Source organism: Mastigoproctus giganteus, chromosome 9 (assembly GCF_048544385.1).
Source record: "Mastigoproctus giganteus isolate SK-2022 chromosome 9, ASM4854438v1, whole genome shotgun sequence".
NCBI lineage: Eukaryota > Metazoa > Arthropoda > Arachnida > Uropygi > Thelyphonidae > Mastigoproctus > Mastigoproctus giganteus.
Genome location: NC_143583.1, coordinates 185,676,288 through 185,695,424, shown reverse-complemented (window position 1 = coordinate 185,695,424; position 19,137 = coordinate 185,676,288). Strand labels below are relative to the sequence as shown.

The following is a 19,137-nucleotide window of genomic DNA, read 5'->3' as shown; positions in this document are numbered from 1 at the left end:
TAATGCAAACAACCCAAAACAGGTATTGCACATTAACCCCGTTGTGGCTATAATTGTCAAGAGGTGATAACGTCTCAGTTTAAGTTGATAAAATTGCACGCAACTCCTTTGGTGTTGCCACAAACGAGGAAGAAGCGATTTGCTATTTCTGGAAAACAGAAAGTAGCAATTTTTATTTTGATCAACAGTCAAAGATTTCAGGCTTAGAAGCGTGTGGAACATCGCATTGTATAATATGTTTTTACAATGAATATTTGCATCTGCAATCCTTTTAGAGAGCATATTAAAGATCCGAAAGCGTCAGCAGACAGAGGTTGAAGAGCGGTCAACGTTTATCAGTAAAAGGCGGAGCTGCCTATAAAGGGAGGTTTGCTGCTTCCTTGTCCACGTCGTTTCATTTGAAATTATCTGGGGTAAGTACTTCTGTTTTGATGTAGACGAGGCTTTAGTAACTATTGTATTTAATTCGTATAATCCTTGACCATAAAGAAGTAACCTTCAACTTTTATAAGATGCGGTAATTGAAAAGAGACTGAGCCACTCTTTCTGAGCTTTACTGCGTTTCTTATTAGGCTTCTTTATTTATTTCAACCACGAAATCATGTACTTTCTATTAATCTCAAGATACGTTTACAATAAGTGTGCATTTGAATAGAATTACCAAAACTGGCTGAAAACAGAATCTTGAGTTTATTTACGATTTTAATTAGACGTTAACCTTGGAATATTAAAATGGCTGCTGTTGAAACACGAACGACAAATGATGTGAGGAAGGAATTCTCGTATACACTACTTCACGCGAGAATTGGCCTCGTTCTTCTGACAGCCCTTCCAAATGGATTGATGTTCCATCCGTATTATGGGATATTATCCATGGGCAGATCCTCCAGACACTACTCGGAATCAAGCCAACGTTATCAGATATTCGAGATCGCAGATTCCTCCAAAGGCCAATGTCAAACAGAATTCTGCAGTTTCAGAAATCCCCATCAAAGTTTTCTGTAATTACAGGAACGCCATCTTGAAATGATTCCCAAATAAGTGGAAGATATTATTTATTCTTCGTTTCGTAATTTTATAGATACTTTTATTTTATATAGTTAATCCATCGTATTAGCTATGGATTAACGTGGATCCGACTTTTATTTAAGCATTTACTCCATTAAGAAAATTTTAAATCAAGCATATCTATTTATTTATTTTCTTTCAGAAATCTTCGCACCAATTTCAGAAGAAACAAACCAAACAAGATGAAACTGTACTTATGGGGCGTTTTCACTTTTCTGCTTGTCAAAGGTACGAAAGATATGAACTATAAATTTTATGTAATTAATGGTTCTTTACAGTTGGCGAAGTAATTGCTGTTCATTTTTTTCCTAGCTATAAGATTACTCATTTGTAATAAGTTTATTCCCCAATAGACAGAATTTCTTTGAGATTGAAGATTTAGAAACGAGTTTCGACCAACATCTTCAGAAAAACAAACGATTTGTTGTTGTTGTACGACTTCAGGAGAATTAGCGACTAAGGCCATATTGTGCGTATTCTGGGGTCGATTTTCAGTTTGTTGGATGAAAAACCACGCTACCCTCGCCTGAGAAACTCAGCTACATCGTAAAAAGGCCCATAAAAGTCCTTGCGTCATCTATGGGACTCGAACTCAGGTATTTTCTGTCAACTGTGCTGCCAACGAGGGACGAAAAAGAAAAAAAATCGGGCTTTTTGCCATCATGAAAACCTAGGCTGCTTTGCCGTTTAATCTACACACATCAACTTTAATAGACCATTAAAAAGTAAGCAGCGATTAGGAGGACACATGGTGTCCTGTAATTTATAGGACCCTTTAAAGTAATGAGAAGGATATCATTGTTCTTCTGCATAAGATGACAGCGAGACCGCATTAAGAACATCGTGTTCAGACCTGGAGACGTCACATAAAGTGATTCAGAGAAGAATGAGCAGATTGGTGAGCAGCGTTATTCGAAGCTCATATGAAGACTGGCTTAAAAGTTACAGTCTGAAAATCAAGGCAGTTAACGATATCATTGTGGGTGGGGGGGGGGAGATTAGTGAAGTGGACAATTACACGTTCACTGTTAGGGGATGGAGAAACAGATTGACACCACTACAAAAAATCAACTGCCAAAATTGGCTAAGGCGGAGAGCTTGTCTAAGTTCAAAACAATTGGATAATCACTTTCTGGCGATTGTGATGTCTTTATGGCAGATGCAAAAAAATGGTCCAATTTTTTGCGTCATTTAGCATTAGTAGAGGCATATTATGCAAGTTTATATAGCATCAGCCAAAAAAACATAATGATAATAATAAACAACCTTCCCATTTCACCCATCCATTCAATCCAAATGCTTGATTTGGTTCTGCTTGATCTTATTTAAGTTGTCGACCTTCACTACGACAGATGGAAGTTTGTTCCAACCCCTGGCTAAAGGCAAATTTCCGCACATCTAATCTACAATTTTCTTTCCTCAATTTGAATTTATGTTCCCTCAGGTTCGTAATCTGAACAAGAGGAAGAATCCCATCAGCATTGAGTCTGCTCGACCCATTCAAGAGGCCGTATACACCTCAATCAAATCACCTCGCAGGTGCTTAGTCTCCAGATGTTGTAATTCGCATGACTTACCCCTTGTTGCCCTTCTCTGTACACGTTCAAGCAACTCTACATCCTTCCTAAAATGAGGCCTCCAGACCTGCAATACTCAAGGTGTGGCCTGACCATTTCCTTATACAAGCGGATAATAACCTCCTTATATCATTGACAAGACCCCATGAGCTACTCTGGCAGCCTGTCTGCATTGCTCAGAAAACTTCATATCTGACTGCACAATTACCCTCAGATCTTTTTCATTCTCAACCTCCCTGAGTGTAGTACCACCCAGTTGGTACGTTTCTCTGGGGTTACTTCTACCCATATGCAGTACTTTGCATTTGTCAAGGTTAAACTTCAGTTGCCACTTCTTAGCCCACCTGTCCAAATTATCCAGATCCTGTTGCAGTAGCATACTGCCATTACTGTCATTAACAACCCTGCCAACCTTTGTATCATCTGCAAACTTCGACACTAAGCCCTGATATACTTTCATCAATATCATTGATAAATACAAAAAACAACATATTCTAATATCCGCTGACTAACATTTTGCCTTTCATCGACGGTATTCTACCGAATAACAGCAAAGAATGGGATCAGGAACGTCATAACCAAAATTGTAATCATGGACAATCCAGGATAAAACTAAAACCCTGTTTCTCGATAAGTTAGGGCGAATATGGAACCCCAACATTCTCGACCCATGTGCAAGAAGGGCATAGGTTTGTCTTAAAGTCTTTTTCTTTCAATAAGCTACTTTTAGTTGCTTCCTTCCCGTCTCAGTTAACGGACAACTCGTCTAATAATATAATGCTTTATGAAGAGAAAATCATATCGATCTAGGATAATCTCAAATTGATTCTAGGCTTTTAGAGGCATCAGCGACTTAAGCCATATTGTGCCATATATGTATTATGTATATATATGTATATGTATATATATAATATTATGTATATATATATATATATGTATTCTGTGGTTGATTTGCCGGATTGCTGGACGAAAAACCATGCTACCCCCGTCTCAGACCGACTAACTCAGCCACTTTTTGAAAAAGACCCACAGAATTCGAACTCAGGGCTTTTCCACCCGGTGTGAGGAGGACTGCGATTATACCAACTGCGCTACCCACGAAAGTGAAACGATCACTCCTTTTGAGATAATCCCTGAGTGTAGATAAGTGGATTTTAATTTTGTTAATGGTATGTTTGGTGGGTTATATTTTTAATATTAAATATTCTTAGCATTCAGATTTAATTGTGAGAAGTTTGAACTCAGAATGCTCAAAAAAGTTCAATAGTTTCATTGACAAACTTCGTGGTTTTTTTTCAGATTCACTTGCTACTGAGTCAGCCAACCAGTACGTGGATCAGTATCTCAGAAACATTTCGCAGAAGGCCACTTACAATTCCAGCGAACTTCCTGAGTACAAGATTCACGGTTACGCCTTCTCGAAAGGAGTGATCACAGGGTTGTCTAACATCACCAGAAACGGAAATTGTCAACTTGATGTGGAAATGGACCAATTCGCCAAGCTCTTTGCTAATCTCACATTGACACAACTGCAGCTGTCTTCAGACGTTGTGATGTTTCCTCAGCCCATTATCACGGTCGAGGGCACTGCTTATGGAACCATAAATGAAATCAAAGTTGGCGTGGAGGTCACCGGGTACGCCAACGGTAGTGTTCAACTTGACCAGTTCAGAGTGACGCATTTCTCGGGAATCAACCTCACCCAAATTACGGGAATGTTGAAGGACAAAAAAAGTTCCTTGCAGAAAATGATTGATGACGAGAAGGAAAACATCGTGACATACTTCGAAAACGAAGTTAAACGACAGTTCCACAACATCCATCCATCCCACACAGAATAAAAAGAATCACACGCTGAAAGTTACCTTAATAAAAATAAGTCTTCGGGATAAAGCCTTCATCTCTTTTGAATGCTGTCTGTAACTCAACGTCATTCAGAAGCTCTTGGAGAAGTTTGTTTTTTTTTTCCTTTGCTTGATAAAACTGCTGTCCATCTCTAAATGGCCTAAAGAGCAGTCACAAAGATTCTAAAGTAAACGAACCAAAGTGGTTGGATTATTTTGCCATCTTTATAACGCGCAGTGTATCAATCTATTCACAATTCTCTATTGTAATGTGATCATTAAATTGTTCTACTGCTTTCTCCACTTAATTACTTTACTTTTTCCCCCAAACAACTAAAAACATTATAAATTCATGCATCTTTGGAAAGATCAAAGATATCTGATTTTCTGAGCACATCAACGGAATTCAATGAAGGTACGTCAGCTATTTTCAAACTATATGTTTTATTATGAAAATCCATGAAGTTGGATGTGTACCCTAAAATGATAGGGGGGGAATATTCTTGCTGATAATTCGAAACATATCAAACTAATAGTAATTTTAGAGAAGCCTATCATCCTGGATGAAAAGAGGGAAAAAATCTTTTAAACCATCTCTCCTTATTAAACGAGAAATGGTTTACGAGATTCCTGAAACAAAATGATATTTTGTAGTTGGGGATCGCGGTAAAGCTCGAAATCAAAAGGGGTCGGTGGCAGGAAAGTTTGTGGTATTTCTTTAAGTTAGGCACTGCCTATTGTGGATTGCTGGTCCTTGTTTTCAGCACTTAGAGATGACAGAGTTGATGTTTATTGGAAAGCTGTAAAAATGTTTACTTCCTAAATTCCACCCCAGAGAATCTCATTTGTTGTTGAATGAGAAGAACAACACATTTCTTAAAAAACTCTACTTGATTTCTTTCATTTCACAGGCAATAAAGTTTTTACAGATTTGCTTTATGTGATGGGTTATTGTGGTTGATAAAGATTTCCAGTATTTCAATGATTCAGACTCAACAGTTTTGATTTTAGGAATAGAATTGGCTTAAGTCATAAACCTTATTAAGGAGATTTTAATGCGGAAATATTCGTATAAAGTACTACATGAGTCAGATGGTCCAACTATTGTAATAAAAGAAGAACTATCAGATGCTACGGGATCCCTTGAAAAAAATTAAAGGATAAATCTTGAGCTGTTTTTAGGATTTACAAAATTCAGCAGGCTGCACTCCATAAAAAATAAATAGGTCGTATCTGGAAGGGAAGGTACTCCGTCAAAGGCCATGAAGGGTCAATACTAGTGTGTCTGTGGATTGCATTTACTCTATGATTTGTCTTTATAAATTAAAATTCGAGTTTCCAGGACGGGACAACATTCTATTGGACCATCTTGTAAAGAGGCCTTAAAAATTTCTCTCAGTTTGAAGGGATTCGAACCAGCTTTGTAACCAGTTGTTAGCTGGGTCACTGGAAGAGATTTTGCTGAATAGTGCATTTTAGATGATCTTAAAAGTAAAAATTAGAGCCGCGTGAGTAATAATGGTTGCTGGATAACCTTTTTACACTTTTCTGAAGCCATTAGTATCAGGACTATTCTGTGGAAGAACAAAACAGTTTCAAGGAGGGGGGGAACCTACACAACCCTCGTCCACGGTGGACTAAATCATCCAACGGTGTATTTTTCCCATAAGAGTTCCTCCCGTGAATTAAATTTAAAAACCTTTAATAAATACAGTGTCCTTTTATCTAATCTCAGCGTATTGTGGTGATGTTCTTGTAAACCCCTCTGACCTCATTAATATCCCTTTGATTAACATGCACCCTTCGATGCAGTGGTTCTCTGATTAACATCAGAGAACCACTGCATCGAAGGGTGCATATGGAATTCCAAAAAGGTTAAGGTAACTTATATTAACATTTTGGAATCGCTAAACATACACACTACCTCCAAAAAATATCCGGACACTCTTATTTTTATATGTTTAGCAATTTCTAATTGTAAACTCTGAATATCTTTGAAACATTACGTGGTTCTGTAGAAAATAAAAACAGTTTAATCGAAAAATTCCAAACTATCGTTTGTTATCACACACCCTACCCAATTGAGCACAGTAAACATCAATACAGTGTCACAATGTGTTGGTATCAGCCCGTTATCATTGAACTACGTCTACCTGGCACACAGACTCAATCATCATTTTACGGAGCACGCAGCCATTTGAACTTTGACCAGACATTGAGAGAACAAACACTTCTGTAGTTTCCAAGTGAACGTCTAAAAAGAAAGTACAGTAGTTGTGAATATTTCCCAGCATTCCCTTTCAACCTCTCCAGAATGGATATCCAAGAAAGGGTACGCCTGAGCATCACTCCGGTACTTTTTAAAGTTTCTTAGATACAATAGTTAGACTGAATTTTGTTGTCGAATGTTTCTCGCAAGCCTAGATGGCCGTGATCGATTATTTTATACATGGTGTCGATCACTGAGATCGACACTACTTAGAAAAAGACAGGATTCGAATCTCATCTCGACTGGAGGGATTTTTGTGCTTTTTAAATAGCACTGGAAGGAGGGTGTAATATAAGATACTATTCCGTGTTTAATGAACTTAGTAGTTTATAATTTTTAAATTTAAAATTTTCGTAATCAACTACTTTTTTTTCTCAATGGGAAAGTTGTTCCCCATGCTTGGTTCATTCTAAAAATATTATCGATGTTCTACTGAAACGAACGTATGCCATTTAGGAAGGTAATTATGACCGTGCTGGTAACCAAATATGGAGTCACAAAAATACGGGAACGCCCCTCTTCAGATCAGTTAGGAGAGCGACTTTGAATATATGAACTACAAAAGATTGATAACTATTTACCTTAGAAGCAAAAACTCTGAGAATGGATAATTAAATAAATGACACTAGAAAGATTTATAGCCTGGAGTACAAGATTGTACACCATAAAGACTAAAATAACCCTATTTTCACCAGAGATAAATTTTCTGTTTATACTTCGTGACGACCACATAAGATCGGTGAGTTCACAAGAACGTCACCGTATTTAGTAACATGGGTTTGAACGCGTGCACTCCTTACCTCTGCGATTGACCACTCTGCTATCTCCGATGGAAGTTGAACCCAGCCTCATCCAAACGTAACAGAAGACAGGTAGTTAAAGAATAACGTTATTTGGCAAAATCTGCGAGACCTGTCTGAGGAATCGTAAATTAGATAAGATGAATTATAGAAGAGAGAAATCATCTCACGTTATGGAAGTTGCAAAGAATAGAGAAACGCACATAAATTCAAATTTTAATCAAAACATTTTGATATTGCTCCGAATCTTACATAATCTCTGCTCGATCAAATTTCATCGTTGGCAGACACGCGTGTATTTATTCCATTATTTAATGATACCTTAAATTTTCTTAATAGACCAGTAAATTCACAGATTGTGCTAAATACGAAAAAATAAATAATATTTCGATAGCTGAAAATATCTTTCAGGTTTGTGAACTGGATAATTCGAATACTGTAACAATTTTTTTGATACTTAGTAAGTTGGAAACGTCTACAATAGACAATTCTGCTGCAAGTCAATGATTGAAGCATAAATGGATATTTATGCTTCAAATCTATGCTATATTTCTAAATTAGAAATGTATACGTCTTCCACTTAATGACTTGAAAAGCACATCATAAAAAGGCGTGATCCTTCGGTGACCACACGTCATTGCCAGCCAGCCTTCATGCACTTATAATGTGAAACTAAGACAGAACGAGCGTGCGGTCTGCGGTGGTAAGTGCGTAGCGTACTTACCCCCCGAGTGGAAAGATCTGGGTTCGAGCCCAGCCGACGCGTTAGGAAGATTTTCCTACCTCCTTCCACTCGGTGCTGAGTTAGTCGGTCTCAGGCCGTGGACGTGAGGTTTTTCGCCGGGTACTCCGGTTTCCCCTCACAGACCCAAAACCGACCTGAGAACACACACGGATACAGACCCAAACATAATTCTTGGCAAATCAATACACCCGTTTTGGGTGTATTGAATTCTCAAGAAATTTAAGGAACTTCCCTCACCCGGGAGAGGGGAGTTCCTTAATCCCACAGTATATATTTTTTGATGATTGAAATTCCCTCGATTGTTTGACTCCTCCTGAAGTTTTATAGCTGTTCAGAAATCTTGGCTTACAAAGATTAACAGAGGAATTAATGAACACAAAGAAAAATTCCATTGATCTTATGGGAATTTCTTTAATTTCCATAAGATCAATGGAATTTTCTTTTTTCTTTAATTCCTCTATTACAATATTATATAAAATACAGTGTCAAAAAATAACTACAAAGGTTAATGATTAAACTAAGATTTCTGAATGTTCTTTAAGACTTCAGGAGAAGTGGTGCAATTAACAGAGTTTACAAAGACATTTTAAAGATTACAATAATTTATTTTTTAATTTGATAGAGACACGATATTTCCCATCTTTCCAAAATAAAATAAGTTTCAGCATGGAGTAAATTACATTAATCGGCAATATGATTTAATTAATTGTATTAAAATTTAACTGGTCGTGAAAAGTTATGAAATCATTCCCTTTTTAGTGGACAAAATTTTTATCCATACATTAATTTATAAATCAGTTAATTTTCAATCTTTCTTTTGATTACGATGTACTCAGTCGACACCTGGGGACAAATGTAGAAACCAGTTTAAGTGTCGCCATCTATCGTCCGTAAATCTAACTTTCCGACTTTATTAACAGTACGCAACACTTGTAGTGGCGCCATCTATGGGAATTCCATGATACTTTTGAAAGTTAATCCCAAAAATAAATTCTTTAGCAAACTTGTGTATATAAGAAATATACAATACACGTAAATACACCAGTGCGTCACAAAAACGGTACATCCCTACTCTTTGCATGCATCACCTGAACGAAAAGCCATATTAGGTTCTTCGAAACAGTCCATCTTTTAAGTTTAAGTTAATACCAGTATTTCTAGTCGATTATTTTGGTGATGCCTTAGTCACAGCCAACCAATTATTATGGTCTTTATGGACGTACAATGAATTCTTACTCGCAGAATTGTAAAGTGAATATTTGGTTAATAGAAAAGAATCGTTTAACTTCTTCGTGAAGACATTTCCGGTCTTAATTCTTCTTTTATTATCTGCAAAACTATTCGAAGATTTTTAAATGCTTTCAGGGTGTATCTGGGTTGATCCGTATTTTTTATTATAATTAGTAAAATAAAATAAAGGCAAATTTCAAATCTATTCAAATTAACGTGCAATGAGAACGCTTAATTTATATATTTGGGCATTTGAAGTTAGCACCTAAGGTTTTGAAGTTACCACTTGAAGCACTTAAGCTTTGAGCACACTCAGTCGCATTGCTTAAGAGGGTGTGGGAATTTTGGAAATAGCATTGAAGATATTCGTTCAGGAAAAAAGCCAGGCTTCTCCCAGCCCCCGGACAGCAATCATTTATACTGATTTTCCCCACAAAAGAGATCCCTGACATATATACATGAAAACAGAACAGGGCAGTCATAGCATTCCAGCGTTAGTTTAAAAATTAGAAGATAAACTGAATACAGAGATAACAATTATCTAAATGCAAAAAAAGGAGATACAGGTAGAATCCCAAGTTCGGCATTTCATGCGAAAATATCATGGCATTTGTCCATAGATGACAATGGAAACAGGAAATCTCATACAAATCGAAGAGCACTGGAAATCTGAATGTATGAATCACAAAATTCGATGATATTCTTTATAGTGTGTACTGTGTAACCTCCTTTTAACCCTACGTGCTCTTCCCAGAAAGTAAATAAAAAATTCATTTAAATGAGACGTTTTTGGCGTATGCCAATATTCCATCTTTTAATTCCAACTGGAAGAGGCCTTTATACTCTGCAGAAAGGATTGTCTACTGGGTACGGACAGACGATTCGGACCACTACTTCCGGGGTCTCCTCTAGTAAACGCTTTAAGCGTCCCCATGATGCTGTTGTGCCTCTTGGACGAAGTCGAAGTGGTGGATCAAGAAAAAGCCAGCAATTACATCCCAACCAGGGAATGTTGCATCCAGCAGATCTTGCAGCACGTGCAGATAAGTCGCGGGGGTAAATTATTATTTTAATTAAAACTTGCGTAAGTGTCGAAGCGGTTTTATGAGTGTCATAACCCCTCCCCCCCCCCCCCAGAATACTAAATAACAATTGATGTGGTGATCTTTACTACGATGTTTGCAATCAATAATGCAAAGCTCTTATCATGCGGAAAAGCATCCTTCACTACATCACTAAATTTACACACTTGAGTAGATGTGGTCCTGTGAATCCTGATCGAATTGCACGTGGTGCCATTGCTGCTTGACGTCCCACACGCACCACAGTTGCGTTGCTGCTGGAGAAAGGAGTCTAGCAGCGAGGTTTATCGCACATTTTCAATCCCCGCTTTCGCTGTAACCCCTTCATCCTCGCAGTGACGTCTTAATGACATCATAAATATCACCGCTTACAGGACTGCACAACTGTAACGAGCTCATAAAAGTGCCACGGAGATGAAAAGGTGTCGTTAGTTCAAAGGTGATTCGAACTGTCGCGTCATCATCGGTGAAGTCTGTCCGTCCCCATCAATAAGAGGCACGTTTCAATTAAAGCGGGATTGAAATTCCAGCGCCTCCTCTCGTGCGTGTGTGCGTCATTTGCAGAAAGGAGAAGAGTTGCCCGCTGAGTGAAAAACACTCGGAACACGTCATCCGGCCCTTTTTCACCATTCACGACACGCTGTTCAACCTCTTCGTCGAACTAAAACGTGAAAAGCACCGCATTAATGTGCGCTGCTTGTTTTCTTTGGAGCCACAAATAACTTCGGATCGATTCGGGTATTTTAAAGAGCTTTCGCATTCCAGAAGAAGAATTTATAAATTTCAGGAGTCCCACAAAACCGGTTACATAAAAGGGCCTTCGTTAAGAAGCCGTTTTATAAGAAGGCAGGGTTTTTCTCTTAACGTTAGACAGTCCATTACAATTATCGCGATAATTCAAGATGTTGTCCACTTGCTTTAAAAACAAGTATTTAATTAAAAATAAACATATTATTGTATTTATAAACAAAACCGATGTTGCTCAAATTTGTTTGTTTTTTTTTTCTCTCTTAAGGTGTGGATGCAGTTCTCTTCGTATACTTCTTTAGGAGTATAGTTCAAGGTTTAGACTAAAATGGATGTCAGATGAACTAATGAGACTAGAAGCACAAGAAAATATAATTTTGTATCAATATTCAAGTGTGGAGTGGAGTGAAGTGAAGCTGAAAATAAATAAGGCACCACCCGGGACTGATGGGAACTATCCAGTTATATTAAAATAAGCAGAAAAAGAGATAAGCAAACCCTTGGGCATAATTATGAGAGAATCGTTGAATTCAGAGGAGGTCCTGTATGGAATGAGAATATGCGAATGTATCCCCAATTCACAAAGCAGAAACAGTGAAGTGAGTTGTAAACTTAACTTCTGTTCAGAGTAAAATAATGGAGTCAGTGAGAAGTACTGCAGGATCATTTTACGAGAAATGAATTATACAGACATCACAGAGTTGGTTTGTTAAGGGAAATCCTGTCTGATCAATTTGATTGGATACTGCAATGCAGTCACAAAGAACTGGATGCAAAGAATAATTTTGATATCATATATTTGGATTTCAGGAAAGCTTTTGATGCTGTTGCACGTAAAAGACTGTTGTGTAAACTGGAGCAAAGTGGCATTAAGGGAAAGTCCTGCTATGGTGGATAAAGGGATGGTTAAGTGAAAGAAGACAGTGTTTATAAATGGATGCTGCTCTTCTTGGGCCAATATTATTAGTGGAATCCCTCAAGGTTTAATGCTGGGTACATTATTGTTTTGTATATTTATCAATGATATTGATGAAGATATATCAGCATTAATGTTGCAGATGATATAAAGATTGGCAGGGTGGTTAATGACAGGAATCAAGGCATACTACTGCAACCAGACAGATGGGCTGAGTAGTGATAATTGTGGTTTAATATTGGTAAAAACAGATAGCAATAATCTCAGATTAACATGCAAACTGTGTGGTAGATCACGCAAGGTTTTGGAGAACGAGAGAGATCCGGTAGTAATTGTATAGTTCGATATGAAGTTCTCTGAGCAGTGCAGGCTGTTAAAACAGCTCATGGTGTTCTGTCAATGATTGTATATCATTGACAGAACACCATAATCACCTCCTTGTTCCCTGCTGGTAAAGTTCCATACAGGAACTTTACCAGCAGGGAACAAGGGGAACTTGTTCCATACAGGAACTTTACCCTGCTGGTAAAGTTCCTGTATGGAACTTTACCAGCAGGGAACAAGGAGGTGATTATCCCAATTACATAAGGCAATGGTTAGGTCAAATCTCGAGTACTGCATACAGGTCTAGAAGCCTTATTTTAAGAAAGATATGGATCTCTTGGAATGGGTGAAAAGAAGAGCAACCAGATTAGGCAATGACATAAAGAAGTACCCTTGCCACAAAGGACTTCAGTTCTGGAAATTGCAGCGCTTGGAAACTAAGTGCATGCGAGGATTTGTTGTTATTTGGTTTTTAGGAGCATTAGCAACTAAGGCCATATTGCTCTGGGGATATGCAGTGGTCATTCCCTGACCTTTCTGCATCCTCCGTATCTGGTGGGCACGGGCTCGAACCCCGGTCTAATCAAGAAGCATGTGCTACGCACTGCTGCTCCTGCCTACCTGGGCATGCGAGGAGAATTGATTGATTTAAATGGATTGAGTAAACTTAATGATCGTTGTGTTCTATGTCTTTCTCTGACAACGCGCGCACACAGCGGAACATAAAACTTTTAAAAAAGGATGGCTGCAGGATATACGAGATGTGCGAAAATTTGCTTTCACCCAAACAGTAATTGATTGTTGGAACAAAGTTCCATCTGGTGTTGTGGAAGTGGGTACTTTGAATAAATTCAAGGAAGAATTATTATTACAGGGAATAGGCACATAATCTGTTTTTTTGCAGAATGAGACTTTTGGAGTGAAAAGACCATACAATCCTTGTTCCAGACAGACTGATGCTCATCTCGCCTGACGTTGCTAACTTCCGACCCAAGTGAAGAGTTCTTTAATAATTCTTCCATTTACCGGTAGAATTTGAGCCCGATTCTTTAAAAAAAATAATAACTGACCATAGCATCACGGAAGCCAATACTTCTATAGACCTGTTCTTTTTCTGAGTAGATTGTAAACATTCATTAAAGCAATGTAATATTATCCTTCATAGAGCAGATGCCAGATTTTCTTGTTAAATGACATCATCTTATAAGGATCGGAAAACTGTTAAGACTCCTCTTCCCATTGCCAGGGCAGAAAATTTAAACATTTAAATGATAAAATGAAGATATAACCGAGTTATTGCGATACACTAAGAAAATAAGTTGAACTTGAAAAGGTCCCAAGAGAACTCCTCCCTGGCGAACCCCTTACCGATGGACAAGGTTTTTAGCGTTGAACTATTTAGCCTAACGAGAGTAGGTAATGTCAGATATTCATACAGTTAAATGCTGCTTAGGTACCGAGATATGTAATTACTAATTTTACATTAGTATTTGAAACATCAAGAATTGATTTCGAACGCAGAATCAACCATTACATATACCTTGAGGGTGGAGAATAAACTCCTTTTAAAATCGTTAGATGTGGAGAAACCAATCGACGAGTTGTGGCCTGTTAATAAATACGTCGTAAACATGCTTGGTGCAAACCACGAAACAGAAGGTTGAGTAGAAGCAAACTCAACATTTTCAATATACTTCTTTGTGACTTCGCCGTGCACAGACTCATTCCATCTACTTTGTCAAATACTAACCACTTCACTCCATAATATTTTCCGTTCTGTCTTTAAGTTACTAACTGGGTCGGTTGTAATTCCCATAATAGATACCTGCAGTCCTTTCTTATGTTTATAAATCATGCCACGGTATAAGATAAATAAATCTAAACGCAGTTCTCCTCCAAAGATTTGGAGGGCATTGTTTGATACTGTACGAGGGGCATTATTTAGTGCCAGAAGCACTGTTCTTTGAATTGATAATAGATACTTTTAATTTTCACCTTAACGACATTCTGATGCCAAATACCTGCTCCGTACGATACTATAGGCAGAAATATTACTTTATAATATAGTTTCATGGTCTTTTTATTCAAACCCCAGTCTCTTTTGGAGATTTTTATGACCGAAGCAGTAAACTTTCTAATTTTTTCCTTCAGTTTGGTGACATGAGGGAGAAAGGTTAATTTATCGTCGAGAATTATGCCAAGATATTTGTTTTGAGGAACATAAGGTATCTGTAAACCATTCAGTTGAATTCTTGGTGGTCTTCCATAATTAAAGTGGTTTTTAAATGTCATGAAATTTGTTTTACTCGGAGATATCTTGAGCTTGTTGATGTCAGCCCATGACATCAAGCAGATAGCCACTGAAATTTTTTTAAAAGGTAGCTATAACTGTGAGCGGGACGAAAAACACGGAGGACTTTTACGTTTTGGACGCTGACATTCTTTCGCCAGTTCAACTAGAGTGGAACATGACGCTGTGGTGGCCTCACTGCGAGATGGTTGCTTCTCTGATGGCCTTTGAAACTACCGGACAACGAGAGTGGGCTGGTAGTTTCAAAGTAGTAGTAGTGGCACGTGATGCAAGAAAGCAAGTGTATGAGCTTATGCAGAATCAGCCAGAAAAAAAAAAAATCACACCATTCCCTCCAAATGCCTGTCCAGTTCCTCCTTAAATTTATTTTACCTATCAGCTTCCACAACGAGAGATGGAAGTTTGTTCCAGCAATTAACCACCCGCTGGCTAAAGGCAAATTTCCGCACATCTATTCTACATCTGTCTTTTCTTAATTTGAATTTATGCCCCCTTAAGTTCGTAATCTGAACAAGTGGAAGGATCCCATCAGAATTCAGCGTGCTCAACCCATTCAAGGCCTTATATGCCTCAATCAGATCACCGCGCAGGTGCCTAGTCTCCAGCCACTGCAATTTGCAGAACTTAAGCCTCTCTTGGTAAGAGAATCCCTTCATTCCCCTCACCAATCTTGTTGCCCTTCTCTGTACACGCTCAAGTAAATTTACATCCTTCCTAAAATGAGGCCTCCAGACCCGTACGCAATACTCAAGGCGTGGCCTGAAGATGGCCTTATACAGAGGGACAATCGCCTCCTTCTCCCTGCTAGCAAAATTCCTATATATCATTGACAAAACCCCATGACCTGCCCGGGCAGCCTGTCTGCATTGCTCAGAAAACTTCATATCTGACTGCACAATTACTCCCAGGTCTTTTTCATTTTCTACCACCTTAAGTGTAGTACCACACAGTTGGTACGTTTCCCTGTGGTTACTTCTACCGATATGCAGTACTTTGCATTTTTCAAGGTTAAACTTCAGTAGCCACTTCTTAGCCCATCTGCACAAATTTTCTAGATCCTGTTGCAGTAGCACACTGCCATTACTGTCATTAACAACCCTGCCAACCTTTACATCATCTGCAAACTTCGACATTAAGCCTGATATACCTTCATCAATATCATTTATAAATATACAAAACAAAAGTGAACCCAACACCGAACCCTCTGGGAGTCCGCTAATAACATTAGTCCACGAAGAGCAGCACCCATTGATTACCACCCTCTGTCTTCTCCCACTCAACCATCCTTTTATCCATTGTAGCAACTTACCCTTAATACCATTCTGCTCCAATTTGTACAATAGTCTTCAATGCGCAACAGAGTCAAAAGCTTTCCTGAAATCCAAGTATATGATATCAAAATTATTTTTTGCATCCAGTTCCTTTGTGACCACGTCATAGTATTCAATCAAGTTGGTCAGACAAGACTTCCCCTTGACAAACACATGTTGTGTCTGAATTATTGCTGCAGTCTTGTCTAGATGATCCTGCAATGCATCTTTAACCAGCGACTCCATTATTTTACCCGGAACAGAAGTTAAACTAACTGGTCTGTAATTACTCGTGTCGCCCTTTGATCCCCCTTTGTGAATTGGGGATACATTTGCACATCCCCAGTCCGTGGGGACCTCCCCTGAGTCCAAGAATGCTCTCATAATTATGGTTAAGGGTTTGCTTAGTTGCTTTGCCGCCTCCTTTAATATAACTGGATAGATCCCATCCGCCCCAGGTGCCTTTCTTATGTTTAACTTCAACAATTTCTCCTCCACTTTGCTCTCAGTTATTACAAAATCATTAAGCACCCTGTTACAATTTGATAACCTTCTGCCATTTTCAAACCTTAATAATTCCTCACGTGTGAATGTAGATTCAAAATACTCATTCAGTTTGTTTGCTATCTGAGCAGGATCATCAACAGTCGAACCATCGATGTCAAGTGGACCAATCAGATTCATCCCCTTCCTTTTAGAGTTTATATAAGTAAAGAAATCCTTGCTGTTTTTCTTATCATCTTTTGCCAAGGATTTCTCGTAATCTGCCTTCGCCTGTCTAACCTCCTTTGTGACCTGATTACAGACTAGCTTATATCTGCCATAGGCTTCTGAGTCGCTTGATAATTTATATGCATCCCATGCATTTTTCTTCTCTGTTACGAGTCTCATTAGTTCATTTGATAACCATTTAGGCCTAAACCTTGAACAATATTTCTTAATAGGTATGAACCTTTTAGTAGCTTCCACGATTAATTCCTTGAATGCTTCCCACTTAGAATTTACTGTTGGTAACATCGTCATTTGATCCCACTGTACAGAATTTAAAAACTGTTGGAGACCACTGTATTCACCTTTACGGAAGCAAAAACCCTTTCCTTCACCCCTGATGGTAATTAAATCTTTAAGTAAATCCCACATCAGTACACTGTGATCACTGCCACCTAGTGGTTCCTTTGGTTGCCTCTCGAACATGCTGCTTTTATGCGTTTATGAAGTTAAGATAATATTCTTTCCTTAATTGTCCATTTGGGGAAAGGGATCGTGGAAACTGGAGGAAATAGAGCGATGTCTCTAGAAGAGAACTGCTTGAATGTGGCACTAAAAATTACGCAAGGTATGTGCATTTTCGGGACGATCATCCGTATATTATGTAAATTTAGGAAAAAAAGTGTTATATTTGTAGTCTACATCTAACAACTGTAGATGGTGGGATATACGGAATGAGAGAAAACCTAAGAGTAAGTCTCTCCAGTAATGGGATGACGATTTTTTATTTATTTTTACTTTTTTTATGAGCATTTGGTGAAAGGTAGGAATAAGATGTTCGTTTTACTTTAAAATTTGAAATAAAAATTATTTGCAGATTTCAGAGAAAGAATATTGAGAATGGTATGGTTACCTGGACAAGGAAAACAATGTGAACCAGGACTTCAAAGGCGGTCCATTCAAAGGTAATAATACCGCCCGTCCACTGACACCAGCCAATAATTAATATTTAATATTCAAAACTATTTTATAATCCTTAAACCTAGCACTCGCATCCTAATGGTCAGAAGTCATCACCTTTGCCAATAATCAACAATTCTTTCAAGCTCTTTTCATCTCATTGCTTATAGAAGTAGGATATCTGTCAACAGTGCGTACCAAATACTTGTGGAGAAATCCCAAATAGAAAATGGTCATCATTTTCCATATCCTGAAAATTATGAATTGATTTTAACCTTTCCTTTGCTACGTCCCCCTCTACATTTGGCACAGAAGTATAATGGAGTGCATCTTGAGTGTCCCACCAATCAAGACAGGATGCCTTTCGGCGTGAATGTTCATTCTACTGAAGCTAAAGAGACAACAGAGACTTATCCGGGGAAATCGCGCAGATGAAGCCCAAACCAGACTCATCCATCAAATACAAGAAGATCATTTCATTTAAGGAGAGTAGAAACTTCTGTTGCTACCAGGACAACAACCTATGCGCGCCAAATTCATATATACACTACCGCCTAAAAGTTTGGAATCAGATTTCATTTTTCTTAATTTTCAAAGTTTTTTTTTTATTAAAAGAGGACCAACTTTTTTACCAATTCTATTAAAATATTTTCTATTTTGTATAACAATCAAAAAACAGAAATAATATTTCAGAAATTTCTAGAATATTCTAGAAAGGCGTAGAAGACTGCTGAATGTTCTTAAACATTGTAGAAGATTCTTGAATGCTGTAGTTGATTCTAGAGTGTTTCGCAATAATATAAATTGAGGAGTAAAAGCTGCAACTTATAAAATCGAACACCAGTCGTTCAGAAAGAGTGTTTAGTGTCAGTTTTGTGGTTTTGTTAAGAAATAAGGAACTGAGTGTTACAAAAAAACAAAGAAATGCTATTATAATTCGGTATGAAGAGAATTATTCCATGAGAAGTATTGGCAAAAAACTAGGTGTTTAATTGTATACTCCTTTAGGAGTACAAACTACCATTCGACGATTCAAAGAGAATGGACAAACCACGATTTGGGAGATTTCGCGTAACAACGGAAGCACAAGATCTAAATGCGGTGGACAACTTACTGCACCTGAAATCTGAGCTGAGTTCAATAGGGAGAACTCCCGAGTCTACATCCACTGTAAAACTTCGTATTAAACAAGTCGGACTTCACAGTCGTGTAGAGGTCCGAAAACTTATATTACAACCGAAAAACC

The 19,137-nt window shown here is 38.0% G+C and overlaps 1 protein-coding gene across 1 annotated transcript; it reads left to right on the top strand.

Moving 5' to 3' along the window:
* The first annotated feature begins 343 nt into the window (after positions 1-343).
* On the top strand, positions 344-4,496 carry LOC150080943 (mite allergen Lep d 7-like). The gene is made up of 3 exons (XM_090381393.1): positions 344-413; positions 1,211-1,296; positions 3,945-4,496. The coding sequence occupies exons 2-3, from the start codon at positions 1,251-1,253 to the stop codon at positions 4,484-4,486; spliced, it is 588 nt and encodes a 195-aa protein (XP_090237519.1). The 5' UTR covers positions 344-413; positions 1,211-1,250; the 3' UTR covers positions 4,487-4,496.
* The last annotated feature ends 14,641 nt before the right edge of the window (positions 4,497-19,137 follow it).

Bases quoted from the DNA above. Each gene is read 5' to 3' on its own strand.
- LOC150080943 (XM_090381393.1), top strand. From the start codon at position 1,251: ATGAAACTGTACTTATGGGGCGTTTTCACTTTTCTGCTTGTCAAAG. The intron at 1,297-3,944 runs GTACGAAAGATA...GTTTTTTTTCAG, and splicing joins CACTTTTCTGCTTGTCAAAG to ATTCACTTGCTACTGAGTCA.